General features: G+C 39.4%; 1 protein-coding gene across 2 annotated transcripts in view; it reads right to left on the bottom strand.

Moving 5' to 3' along the window:
* The window catches only part of zranb3 (zinc finger, RAN-binding domain containing 3), a 102263-nt gene that overhangs the window by 41101 nt on the left and 47004 nt on the right, over positions 1–14158 (bottom strand). For both annotated transcript variants that reach the window (XM_042513403.2, XM_042513402.2), the window contains exons 13-14: positions 10946–11417; positions 1692–1976 (exon numbers count right to left, since the gene is read on the bottom strand). In XM_042513403.2, the coding sequence (XP_042369337.2) occupies positions 1692–1976; positions 10946–11417 (757 nt within the window). The remainder of the gene's footprint in view (positions 1–1691; positions 1977–10945; positions 11418–14158) is intronic.

Here is a 14158-nt window from a genome sequence, read left to right on the forward strand (position 1 = left end):
GGGGACCAACAGACTTAATTTATGAAAAAAAAAATATATATATATATAAAATAGTGAAATGTGGATTTTCGAGGTTTGTGCCCACAATATGTGTACGGGTTATATCAATAAATATTGATATTGATATAAATATTGAGGGATAAATAGACAACTGATTGATAGATAGATAGCGCCTATCTCATGGGGTAGAAAACATACAGGCTGAGTCCTTACCCTCTGATCTTTCCCTTTCTGCTTATCAACATCTCTCCTCTGCTTTTCCTGTCTATCTCTCTTATTATCAAAGCAGAAATGCCAAAAAAAGACATCTAACTAGCTATATGACAAAAAAAAATAGACAATGGAAAGATAGACATATATAAACTGATAATATAGACACACACATACTGTAGATAAAGCGACGACAGAAAGACAGACAGACATTAGCTTACTCCAGGGAAAGCACATGTCCAAAGGGGAGGTGGGGGGCCAAGTTGGCATCCAGCAGTGTCTCTTTAGTGCTGCCATTTCTGATCGACAGTGAGGCTTTTATCTCTCCCCTAGAGTCGCTCTAAATAGAGGTGTTTTTCAAAAAGGAAAGCGGGCCTTTAGCTCACATTTAGTATTTCTTCGCCTGAGAGTAGAGGGGTGGGGGGGCACAGTGCAGAAGGCACTGCAGGGGAAGCTGCAGTGGGATTCAATCCTAGACCGTTGGGGGGGCACAGGTAGCTACAGAGACGGGAAATTAACCACTTGACAATCTCTGGCCACTAATAGATGTCAGTGTGTGTGTGTGTGTGTGTGTCTGTGTATGTGTGTGTGTCTTTGAAGGAAAGGAATCTGCCAAGTTGTTGCACACTGATCTTAGGATGTTAAAGGGTAATAGGGGTTGATAGCCTGCCTGTTAAAACCTAAATGGCTTGTGCAATATTCGTTCCTATGTTAAGTATCTGACAAAGAAGCTTTAAAAACAGCCCTGAACTGCTACCAGCTCAGTTTCATCCTTCAATAACTCTGACCCAAAATGTCTGCACGCTTTCAGAGGCAACACCCAGGTCACAGGCTTTTCTTAGACTCTGCTAGTCTGGCAATTTTTTTAAGGCACTTCATATTGCACACGGTGTAATTAGTTCTTTGTAATTAGCGCAATTTATTGCAATGTGTATCCCTTTGAGACACAACTACTTGAACACAGAGGTCTTAATTTGCAATATTACACACTGTGTAATTGGGAATTTGTTTCTTCACAAGCCTCAGAGACTCGCAGACATGTACACGTATAACCGGAGTGGATGGGGAGAGCAGGGGAAGCAGGTTGTGTTTCAAGGGTAAGTTGGTGTCCCTTTTATCTAATGAGACCTCAGTCCACTTTATTAAAAAACAGCCAATCAGAAGCTCATGGGTTGTCTACTGGACAGTGATTGAACCTCAAACCTTGTGTGTATTTTGGTGTCTCTTGTTTCAACAAGCTGCACTCTGGAGATAAGTTTTATTCAATATCTCCTGTAGCTTCCTGAGTGCAGAAATAGGCAATATCCCCAACTAGATACTAATAATAGTAAGAATAATAATGCCCAGCCCCATATGGAATGAGATATAGTCCCTTATTGGTTTGAAGTGATGATATTAAACAGGATTATATGGGCAGGTGACAATGCGGCACTAGCCAATTTCCCTAGATATGAAAAGTAGAAGATTGCAGGTGGGATTACCCTGTGTGTGGTCGGGGGGGAGGCAGCCGCCACCGCCAGCGACGTTGTCGCCTCGCTCTCCCACTGATTGTTTGCCTTTGAGCTGCCGCTTGTCCTCCTCCTCTGCTTCTCCTGGTTTCTGTTTGTCTTTCAGAGGCTCATCCTCCTCCTCGCTCTGTTTGTCTTTGCGTGGTTTTGGAGTCTGGTCTTTTCCCCGGCTGAGTTCTGGCTTGCTGTCGGAGCTGGGGAGGACCACGCATGCCTGGTCCCGTTCGGTTGAGGGGGGTTGCTTAGGCCTGAGTGGCTCTGAGCCAGCAGAGAAAAAAGGGAGGGAGAGAAAGATTAAGATTACTTTATTGGCCGAGGTGCACAGTGTAATCAGACTTTGAAGAGTTTCATTCCCTGGCGAGATATCCATCAACTGAAGAGTGTGACAAAATGACTGCTGACATGAAAGTAAAACTCAATATGGCTCATTAGTGATGTTATTAGCTATCATAAGTCCTTTACTGACAATTTCAGAGGATGTGATTGGGGAAAATAGATGAATAGATGAATAGATGTTAGCAGGGAAACACACCCAACTTATGTAAGAGGATGTTCATGTTTACAAGGAAGCATTAACAACGTAAAAAAAAAAAATATTTAAAATGATGATCTATTCCAAATAGTTGGCTGATTAAACTGATCACTAATTGAACGTCTACACTGCTGAGGAGATTTTGGTCTCAGAGCCTTGCTCAGCAGCACATCGTCAGTGAAGCAGAGGGCTGCAGATGGAACACCTGCCACCCCCCTCCACTCTTCCACCAGCTCTCGATCAAACCGTCAATATAATTTGCCGGGAGAATGAATTATGTTCGTGTCACATTGTTTTGTTAATTGCCCGCCTGCATCGTGTGCAATTAAACCTAAACAAAATAATTGTCAGCGATTGCTGCATCTGTGCGCCGCTCCAGCCGGGCGCAGCGAGCAGTATTCAAACAGCTGATAATGGCGGGATGCCAATCGCAGATCTTGCTTTAAAGAATCAGCTTACAGCACCTTTTAGGCTCACTAGTCAGAACCATTCATGTCATTTTCATTCATACCGAATGCTGTAATTCTGTGAAGGTCAAGCAGGAATCTAAGCCAAGAAAATGTTAATGGATGCAAGGATTATGCCAATGCCATTCATATTCCACGTTATTTAAAATTTTACTTCTAAGTCTTGATCTGAGGCACGGCTGCTCACAAACTGAGGGTTTGACACTACTGAAGTATATTATCAAGGTAAAGCTAAAAGACAGAGTAGCAGCTGAAGGAAAGAAAACAATTATTTATAACCACATGTAAATGTCATTTTCAGCCTGAACAGAACTTCCTCCAGAGAAGTGCAACACAATTTCCTTTCCCTACTTCCCTAGTTAAATTTAAATCATATCCTTTCACATTATTTGTTGAACTTGAGGTGTGAAATCTAACAAGACAGTAAGTTGTGAGACTCGGGGACGCAGAGGGCTAATTAGTGATCCTGCCTCTCTGTGGCTTGTTTCTTCAAAAGGCCAGCCTCTAGTCGGCTCCCTCAAATGTCATGTGAGTCTCCGGGCTCCTGGCCCCGCCGCTGCCCCCCTCCACTAACAAGCCGAGCGAGACCGCAGAGAGACGGCTCAATTTGTGTTAAGCTGTCCCCACCGAGGAAGATGTTAACGGGGAAATCCTACAGGGCCGTGCCTCGACTTTACCCGTCAACCCTCTTGTTTTCCCCCCAATCAGGGCCCCATTATGTCTGTAGTGGCTTGATGAGACTCCAAAATTGAGTCTCGGTTCCAGACACACACAAACACACTACTACACACAAACACACTGGAAAAAGCATGTGATCCTACGCATGAGCCAACGGCATGAGCTTATGAGGACTCACATGAAAAGTAACACACTCCAGTGCTTGAATAAAACAGGAAAAGCTTTCATTGCAGTCTGCAGGGAGTGAAACAGCTGCAGCCTGTGGCAAAAAACGTAGCAAAGAAAAGGAAAGTACTCGGTCCTCAAATACTGTCTGATATCAAACAGTTAAAGATACTCTGTTGTTCAGGGCCAGGTCTGTTATTTTTACTTTTTTTAATATCATTCTTTAGCTTCATCAAAGTGTTTCTTGTGTATTTAACTCTGAACGTTCAAATTTTGCTGAAAGTACACGTTTTAGCTCCAAAATGCTATTCTCCTGAGCCCTTTTAAAAATGTTTTCAAATGTCACCTTATGTACATTTCCTCTCTGTGACTGAGCCAAGCCTTTTTTGAGAATTGTGGGTTATCGATCTTCCAAATTAGCTATATTTCTCTCACCCCCTCACCAGCACAGAAGCTCAGCAACTGCTGCACTGCTGTGGATGCTACATTAGTGTGGATCTAAAAGTCACACAATAACACAAATAAACGAATCAAGGAAGCAGTAAACCAGCAACTCTCGTGTTATGCGAGGTAAAATCATTGTTTTTGTGAAAGGAGTCTGGTGGCTATGAAGAGAGGAATATAATGTCTTCAGCCAGGGCTCGCTCATTTGTCATTTTTTTTCTTGCCCGGCATTTTTTACACATATCACATTCAAACTGTTCAAACACAATTTCAGCGTCCCACATGATGTGTTTAAGGCATTTTAAAATCCAACAATAATTTCTGCTGTCACTTTGGGAATTTTTGAAGAAAACATACCTTACAAAAATTTCAGAAAAACAAAACAAACAAACAAACAAACAAACAAAGAGTTCTTTAAAATGACAAAAATTAAAAAGAAAGAATTGCCCTTTTTTCTACAAAAATAGGATTATTTTTAAAGAAAACATGCCTTTCATTTATTATTACTATTATTGTTATAATCATGTTCCTGCTTTTTGGTAACAGTTAAGTAATTTCCATTTGAAAAAGCTGGAGAGGATGGCAGATGGAGTCGACCTTTAAATGCTTAAAATCAGTCCAAAAAAAATCAGGACAAGGAGAGAGTGCTAGCTGAGAGTTGCAGAGAGCCAGGAGATAACCAAATTGCCCTCTTCCTGAATACTCTCTCACAGCAGGTGCTGAGAGACAAATTGTTGGTCTACTGGTGAAAGAGCTTAAGAACTGAACCGTGCCCACGCTCTCGGCCTCGAAAAGCTGCAAACACAGGAACTCAACACCACTGATTCAACCTGAAAATGGTTGAACAGAAGCTGTCTTGTTGTTCACTGGTGCTAGGTCGACTTCAGGAAACTGCTCAGACGAGACCACCTGAGATGCCAAAGCCTGTCACATAAAGGAGTTTATAACGCATGACACTTTGATTAAAAACAGCTCTTGATTACTGACGATATAGCCCAACAGTGATTCAATTTGTGTCCAATTAATGAAAGCTGTTGTGATTTTGGAAGTTTCCCTCCCTGGCGCACAGGAAATAATTTCCTGTAGTAAATATGAGAAGTGAAGGCCACCACAGCAAAGAGAGCCAACAACTTTAATAAAAGAAAACTGGGCATTATAAAACCAGCCGCAGCTTCAACCGATTACCCCAAATTTAAAAGAATTTTGCTTTTACAATTTTACACTAAACCCCTCCAACAAACACCGATTGTTTAATTACAGCTTTGCAACCATAGCTAGGCACTGCAGGCCTACTGTATTTCCCAACATGAAAAAAGTGGTGTCCATGGCACTTCAATAAGAGCAATACTCAACATACAGCTGAAAAAGGCTTTGGAGGACAGTTTCTTCTTTTAGCCTTTCAAAAGGCAAAACACAAGAGCAAAAGAGCATGGCATGGATTCAACTGTGCTTGAACATGAGCTGGGTTACGTAAGCGTGTCTGACTAACTCACTTAATACCTACAGTAGCATTAGCTAACTACTCCAACATAATAATATTTTCATTTAGCATTTCTCTTTCACACATCATGCTTAAACACTTTCCATCAAGTCATAAAAGTCTTTCTTATTCATGCAATCTTTCTTATATTTTGCATCTCATTCTGTTACAGTTCACTCTGGTACAAACGCCTCCTGGTACAACAGACCAATATCCTTCTGTATGCTGACTATTCTTCCTCTACAGCTGCTGTCTTGCTGTATTTTTGCCATGCTGCTTAAATCCACAGACAGTTGAAGCCAAATGATGCTTCCTCTGTTCCTTTTCTTTGAAAATGAAGCCCTGATGTCGTTGCATCATGCGTCAGTATTCTGTGATCCTCTGCAACACGTCTTAATGCCAGTGACACGACTTCTGAGCCAGTGTCACAACTTTCTTCTCTGTCATTGTGAGAAATTGTTGCTCTTGAAGGGATACCATCTCTCATGTCATACTGTAGGCTCTGACCTGATTATTTTCTAACATTTCCACGAGCTGAGGATTGCAGTGCCAAGTTGAGAGATATCTCCATAAATACAGTTGTTATTTCTCAGCTCAGTCTGTCATTTACAAATTTAGCAGGTTGTTAAATTCCCCGTCTAGCGAGCTGACACAGCCTGCTGCTGTGAATGCAGAGTGGCGCTTGTGACAAAGAGGAGAGTGTGATTGCTGAATAGTTATCAAGCATCTGCTGCAGCTGAGAATGAAATGGGGGGTGAATTCTGTTAACAGATATGTGTGTGTGGGTGAGCGTGTGGGTGTGTGTTTTCGCTGATGCTCAAACGCAGAGGTACTGCTTGTTTGAACTGTATGTGTTCTAAGTGCACCGTCCTCACTGCCAATGGACTGAGCAGCAAACAAACCTCCAGCAGAGCCAATATTTATTCTATACTCACACTAAATATAGATCCCATATTTGCATAATGCAACTTGAAAGTCATTCACACAGAAAAAAAAACATTGAACGTCATACTGGGTGCTGCACATGTACGGTATATGTGTTTACAGCAAAAAGCAGGGATGCAAACTCATCAGGGGTGACAAAGGTGACAAAAAGGTGAACCCTCTAGGGCGATCTGGGGGCATACCTCCTGGAAAGTTAAAAATTAGTTTTTAAATGTGTATTTCCAGTCAATTTCAGCATGAGGATATAGATAGAAATACCCTCTAATTAAAGTAATCTTACTGCTATAAAAGTAATGTAAAGGGGATGTTAGTTCAACACAGTTAAAAAAAACTGCCAAGAGAGTGTTGAGCTGGGTCCAAAACTCTATCAAAGTACTTTGTAGCGAGTAAAAGGTTTTTTTTTAGATTGCAACTGCTGCTTGGTTAATTAAAAGACATCGCTTAGATATGCTTATTTCGTTTTTATTTGTGCAAGCGAAACAAAGAAATCTTCATCATAAAAAAAATCACTGAACTGTTTTTAAAGGCATTCAGTTCTCCATTACACTACCTTTTAATAAATACAAATTCACTAGTACACAATCATTAAATCAACCTTTAATATAACCTTTCAGATGAAAAACATCTCTAAAAAAATAGTTGCTTTAAAGGCCTACTATATGTAATAATCACAATGCCCTCTCTAATATCTATTTTATATTGTTGTGAAAACATTTACAAATATCTCCTTTTAAAAGCTGTATTTATTCAAGTTTCACATCAACAAACTAATTTTTACAAAATAATTGTGAACGTTATAATTGTATTTGTCCAGTTGTCATTTTTACTGAATAGAGCTTAAATACGTCTTAATGTTACTAAGTACAAGCAGCAGCGCAGAGGAAAACACTGACTAACGTTGGCTAACTTTATTCAGTCAATTTCTGTCATTAATTTATTTATTCCATCTACCTGCCCCAGCAATTATGGGCAGAAAATAGCAGCTTTGATAAAACCTGGTATAATGCATCTCTCCTTGTTACATGTAAGGTTGATGTCCCTGTCTCTATAAAATTACATTACATTACAAATAAAAACAGCCTTATCAGGGTAATTCACAGCCCCACACTTGACACACCATCATATAAGCCACAAATTTATCATAAAGCTACTGTAAAAGATTCTTACCATGCGGGCAGTTAAAAACTACCCCTGCGTGGCTCTGTACTCGCAGCACTCATCACCCCCCCTTTTGAAAAACTCATCAGATCCACAAAAATCTCAAAAATGACCTATTTTGCATTTAAAATGTTGATTTTTACTGAAAAATGACAAGTTGGCACCACTGAAAAATAATAATAACAATCGAGAGATAAATGCACATCTTTCTACCTGTCTATCTAATTACCTAGTGTGGCAAAATTCCTTTATTGAAAAATATTTTGGTTTTATGCAATTTAGATTCTTATTTAGGACGTGTAGTTTACATGAGGGCTATTTAGAAAAATCAGTAAAAGAAATCAATTGGTCCTTCATTCAATCAACATTTGCAAAAATTTGTTTAAGTCAGTGTCATTGGTCATTTCGATGCTCTGATAACGTGTCCTCCACACAAAAGTTTAATTACGTTATAAAATATAAAAACCTATAATTTGTCAGATAATAATAAAAAAATATCTGTATGCAATGTTTCCCTCCAGCTCACACTGAGGTCGTTCAGTCCTGAGTCATCCTCACCATCCCTTTGCATTCTGGTTCCTTGAATTCACTTGATTGTACTTGAGTATTTTCCTTCATGACCTTAAAAACTGTTTTCTTTCAACTATTATGTTAGTTGTGGTGCTGAACAGTTATAAAACATGTCTTTTAAGAAATAGTTCAACATTTTGAAATACCTATTACTGATACAGTCAGTATTTGTACCCTCACAAAACATCATATATTTTTTCACTGAGGGGGAAAACAAAGCATTCGCTACCACGCTGAAGAGTCGCCGTGTGACTTTCTGCACATCAAATACACCTAAAATTCCACTGTTTTTACCTGGACCCTATTTTCCCATGTGTTTGTGTGCATTTTTTCTTAAATTGGTCCAGTACTGAGTGTGGGCAGCTGCTAGGCTACAATGGAAACACTCAGGGCATGTTTGCACCGTCAATTTACGCCCATTAAAAGTTCTTGTTTTTGCCACTGATATGCTCTATTATCACAACTGTACGCCCCCTAACTATGACGGCAATTGTATTTGCCTTCTTGCTGAGAGTTAGACAAAATATGACGCTACAGCCAGGAGACTGATTAGCTTAGCTTAGGTTACAGAGTGGAACAAGGGGGAAACAGATAACATTGCAAAAAACATGCCTACCAGCACCACAAAAACACACTTTTAAAGGTAAGTACATAAAATTCAGTGAATTAACCATCAAAGACTTAGAGCAATTCTAGGAGTGCATGACTCTCCTGTATTTATTTTGATTTTCTAACCAATTCTAGCATCATTTGATTCAGAAGTACCCCAAGTTTCTGTCTGACTCATTTAAAGTCACAATTTTACCCTTGCTTTGTGTAATAATGAATGAATTTAACTGAATTTTTAAAAAAGCCATTAAAAATTTGTGTTTTTATGTGAACTTCCCGTATTTTTTTTCATTTAGAAAGTTGTTGATAAATGTTTTGAACTTCCAAATGAATTTCAGTCTTCCTCTCACCTTAACAAGTTACAGCCATTTATCATAAGATAATCCGAAGCATTTTTCAGTGAAAAACATGTGTATTCTAATATTTATGTACATCCAAACAGGGCTTATGTGATCACTGGGAAGCGGAGATTCTCCACTTAACATGCCTTTTCAAAGCATGCTGATGGGATTATTGATTTAAAAGTTATTTAACATTTTAGAATGGCAGCTATTTTTAGCCACGGGCGGCTGTCTTTGAGGGTTAATCAATGAGACCTTTCAATTTCCGACCGTAACTTAGCTCACACAAATTGCTTTTTCTTGGTAGAATCTTTCTTTCTAATCTTTTTTCTTCCCCTACAGATATTTTGTGATATTTAGCGTATGTGCAGTATGTAAACAGTCAGTGAATTAATGAAGCAAACAAGGCACCTATTTCATTTCTGTATACTCTAACCTGCCATGGCTCTCTGTTTAGTTAATCCTCTTTGCCACCTGTTGGTGTATTCATTTTTTCAGATGATTGTCAGTGGGAGGCTGTGTCAGCGTGCAGAAGAAGCAACAAGCACAAACACTGATCCATGTGTGCAGATATATAGGTTTGTCTGATTTTAAATTACAAACGTTCTAACGTCAATATGAATATAAAATTCAGCCCAACATCCTGCACCCAAAGAAACACTAAACACTAACGCTGCTTAAATATCACTGCTGAAACCGCGTCAAAGTTGAGGATATTTTTTCAACCCCGTGATCCGATGTGATGCATCTCAGACATTTAAAGAGCGCGGACCTGCAGCCTGCCAGGTCATAATGACTTCCCTCCCCTCTCTCCTGCAAGATACAATCATAGGCTGTCAGAGATATCAGCTAGAGCCGGCTCAACTTTTCCTAACTTTGTGCGAGACGTTTGCAGCAATAGTAAGAGCCTGTTCCCGCTCTCTCTCTCTCTCTCTCAGTTTGACAGGTGAGAATTATACTGTGTCCTTGTCATCTGAGAGAGAGAGAGACAATATTCTCAGAGCAGTGCTATTTCAGACTCTGGCAAGCCTGCCTCCATCTTTCGCTATCACGCATCTCCATCTGGTGAAATCTGTAATGCTGTTCAAAAGTATTATGTCAACAGACTGCTACGATTGATATTGACAGGAAGGAAAATAAAGATATGAATGGATTTCAGCTTCAGGTGCTTCATTTCAAGTAAGAGGCAGCTGCATTATCGTCTTTTTCTTACTGGAATCCAGTTTGCATTGAAATGAAGTTAGTGTGTTCATATAGGAACAAAAAGTGGAACACACAAGCAGACACGCACAGTGCAGGTGACCAGATCAGATGATTTGTTAATTTTGTTAATCCCACCTGACTGTTTATCACTTTCCATAGTACATCTTTGAGACTACTCTAACTGTCAGTTTAACTCAGTACATTCAGCTATGTTTTTTGGCTGGCCATGACAGAAGCAAACAAATGTATTTTGTCCAAATGGATTAATGAGGACCCACCCAGCCACCCATGGTGGATAAATGAACTCAGCTACTGTATATCCTAATAAAAGATGATGTACAATGTAAGAGGTACACCACAGAGATTTTTTACAACATGGAAAGCCTGGAATGACTTCCTGGAAATGTCATTGGACAAACCTATACTGCACCAACACCTTTTTTTAAATTATATATTTTTTTTCTTTACTTATTTTTTAATTGTCATGTTATAGTTTATTTTATTTTATTTTTTGTTTAGTTGTTAATTCTTGTATTTTTAATTTTTTGTTTATTTGTTTGCCTATTTATTTTTCCTCTTTATTTACCCAGTGATTGTTTAAAAAAAACAATGTTAAAAAAAAAGAAAATTCCTACCTGACTGGACAGCAGGAGAAAAGCGCGGGAACTCGCACATCTCGCAGTAAGGCAGCAGGCTGCTGTTGGCGTAGGTGCAGGCCCCACAGTTCCACTTCTCACGGGCACAAGCATCGGGCTCTGACAGCTTTCGTGGGGCCATGAGGGAGACCTGGGTGCTGGGGCTACAGGAGCCAGCAGCCGACCTTCGCTTCCCACCAAATCTGGACCTGGGACTCGGGCTGGGCTTTGGTGTCCGGACCCTCTTGAGCTGGGGGGCGAAGTCCTGGTCTGGTGCCGAGATTTCAGAATGGGACTTTTCTTTCTTCTCCTTTAATTTGTCAGAGCTTGTTTCACTGCCAGATGGTGCGGCGGCCGTCTCTGAGGAGATGGAGGGAGATGTTTCCTCATCCTCAGCTCTCTTCCTCTTCTTCTCCTTGCTGGTGCTCGGGGAGAAGAAGGAACGGATGTCGTGCTGCTTCTCTTTCTCAAACTAAGAAAAAGATGGAAACTTAAGTTAGTTTTTTAAATCAAGGCGCACAGTTAGTTACATAAACATCAGCTTCTTTATCCACCTGTAAAGCAAAAGAGCTTCCATGATTTTAATCTCTCTTTCATTATACTTGTCACAAGGCAATTATTTTACCCTTTGATAAAAATACAGAGCAACATTGTCTGATGCCAATGTGTATCCTAGTAACACAGGAAATAAAAACTACCAGAGGACAAATAATAGAAAGGCACAGAAAGTTTTTCACATTTAAAAAGTCTGACAGTAACATCAAAAAGGACTTGCTACAGACGCAACCTGACAATTAATAAGGCTGATGCATGAAAGTGAAACCCACTGTATTGATCAGAAGTGACCTGTAAATGTGTTCAACATATACTCAAATGTCATATCTGTCAAATGTTTAAAACACATCTTTTCAAGCTGGCAAATTCACTCTGATTTTATGGCGACACACACTGATGATGATTCTGTTATACTAGTTTTTATGACAGTGATTTTGTCAGGTTCTTATATGAACTTATTATGGTATATTAATGATTGTTTGTCTTTATGATGTATGGATGCATTGCGGCTTGTTTACAACTGTCTCTTGTAAGGCGTCCTTGAGTGCGTTGAAAGGTGCCTACAGATAAAATGTATAATTATTATTCCTACTGTTTGTATTTTTTTATGAGAAACAACATAAAGAAACAGATAATGTGTTTTCTGTAACTTTGACTAAACTTGTCACTAGAGAGGTGTTCTCACATTCCTCTACTTCAGGCATGTCAAAAGTTCAGCCCTGGTGCAAAATGTGGCCCCTGGACAGATTTTAAACGGCTCTCTGCTTGACTTTTTAAGAATATTGGTTATTTAAGCAAAATCACTTTGCTTTTTTTCCCTTTACCTTACAATAGTAGGACTGCCATACATAGATCGAGTAGGAACTGCACAGGCAGAACTCGCAAACAAGCATATGACATTTTCTGCTAAGACATGGCCACAGAAAGAAGTGTCGGCAGTGAGGACCAGAGCTTTTAAGAGCAGTGGAAAGTTGAATAAATTTCAGTGAAAGAAGAAACAGTTGCATTTGTCCCATTTGTTTGTGTTTTTGTTTTTTGTTTTTTTTTAAAAACATATTTGAAGAAAGAAGCGTATTGGATCTGGCCCCAATTCAAAAAAGTTCGGACACCACCGCTCTACTGAACGGAGCGATGTCTGTGCATTACTTTAAAGTCTGAGTATGCTGTGCAAACTAGATTAGGCATGTCACTGATAGGAAAACCAATCGCTGTCTAGTACAGAAAAAACACATCAACGGAGAAACAGACTTTGACACGACACCGGCAAGGAGACCTGAATCCTCAGTGCAGAGCGGACTTGTCAGTACAAAGAGCAGATTTAGCATTAGCAAAGTTAAAGTTTGACATCAAACATGGTAGAGAGTTAAGTTTTGTGATGTAAACTAAACCCTGGAGCTTCCTACCACTTCTCGCAAAAACACCATCATAGCAGATATGATGGAAAGCGGAGGTGAATCGTAGCATGAGCAGCAGGGGTGGGCGCAGTAGACGCCAGATCCACAATTATTCAGATCTGCTTCCAGACCCTAGTTTTTTTTTAATTTTATGCAGGAAAACCATGAAAAAGTACATTTTAGCATAATTAAAAGTATTCCTTAAAACACATGGAGGAGGAAATATTTTAAGTATTTTATTTATTTGGTGATTGCAGTTAATGTTTTGAGAAAGTATTTCAAAAAATGTGCTTGAGCAATAGAAAAAACTAAAAGCTGACAAACTCTAAAATGAAAACATTATTTAATCCCACAAACCTCAGACATATTCATGATTATTTAAATACAGATGAGCTCCTTATGTTCTTTCTTGATTACTGCATTCAACTCCATCTATTTAAAAAAGCCTTGAAACGCCAGGACAGCAAATCTCACCACGACTGTGATTACTGCACTCCAAATGTCATTTTAATTTAAAAAACTGTAATATTTCTAAGTCAGTAAGTACAATTACTCACAATGTGGTTTCTTCCCCTTTGAAGGACTTCATTAAGCTCCACTCAGAAGACATCGCTAGAGCGAAGAGAACACTTGTTTTGAGTGACAGGGTTCTTTTCCCAAGGTCTCTTTACAGTCTTTCTCTATAACAACAACCAAAGTACAGAACTTTTTGCCCCCTGATATCAAAATTTCCTCACTAACTGAACACACAGACTCAGTGATGATATATCAAAGACAGATATGGGAGATATAGTGGCAGAAATTGAATATAATATAATAAACATGTTTTAAATAGTGTATAATCATCTCACACTAAGGATTTTTGTGTTTTCGGTACCTCAGACTACATTGACATACAGAGTGGGTCCTCTTGCAAGGAGCACAGCGGGTCATAATCTGACAACCACGCCCTCTGGAAGGTAAAACAACTGGTGCCACAATATGCAACCAAGTGCTGAATCAGTAACACAATGCCTGTAACTGGTGAAAAACATGAGATTTTAAGTCAAATTTTTATTTCAGCACTTTAGCCCTCATTTACCAAACCAGCGTACAAACCAGCGCAGATCCAAGAACAGAAATCAACCTAAGACAGGGTTCACGTGTGATTCATGAATCGGTCTTATCTCACCGATCACAGCGTACAAACGAGCGGCTGTTGATAAACGCAGCCACTGAAAACAATCGTCGTTTACAAATTCTTCCCCGATTTATTCTGAGTTTG

This window comes from Plectropomus leopardus, chromosome 24 (genome assembly GCF_026936395.1).
Source record: "Plectropomus leopardus strain MGB_pleo_1.0 chromosome 24, ASM2693639v1, whole genome shotgun sequence".
Lineage (NCBI taxonomy): Eukaryota > Metazoa > Chordata > Actinopteri > Perciformes > Serranidae > Plectropomus > Plectropomus leopardus.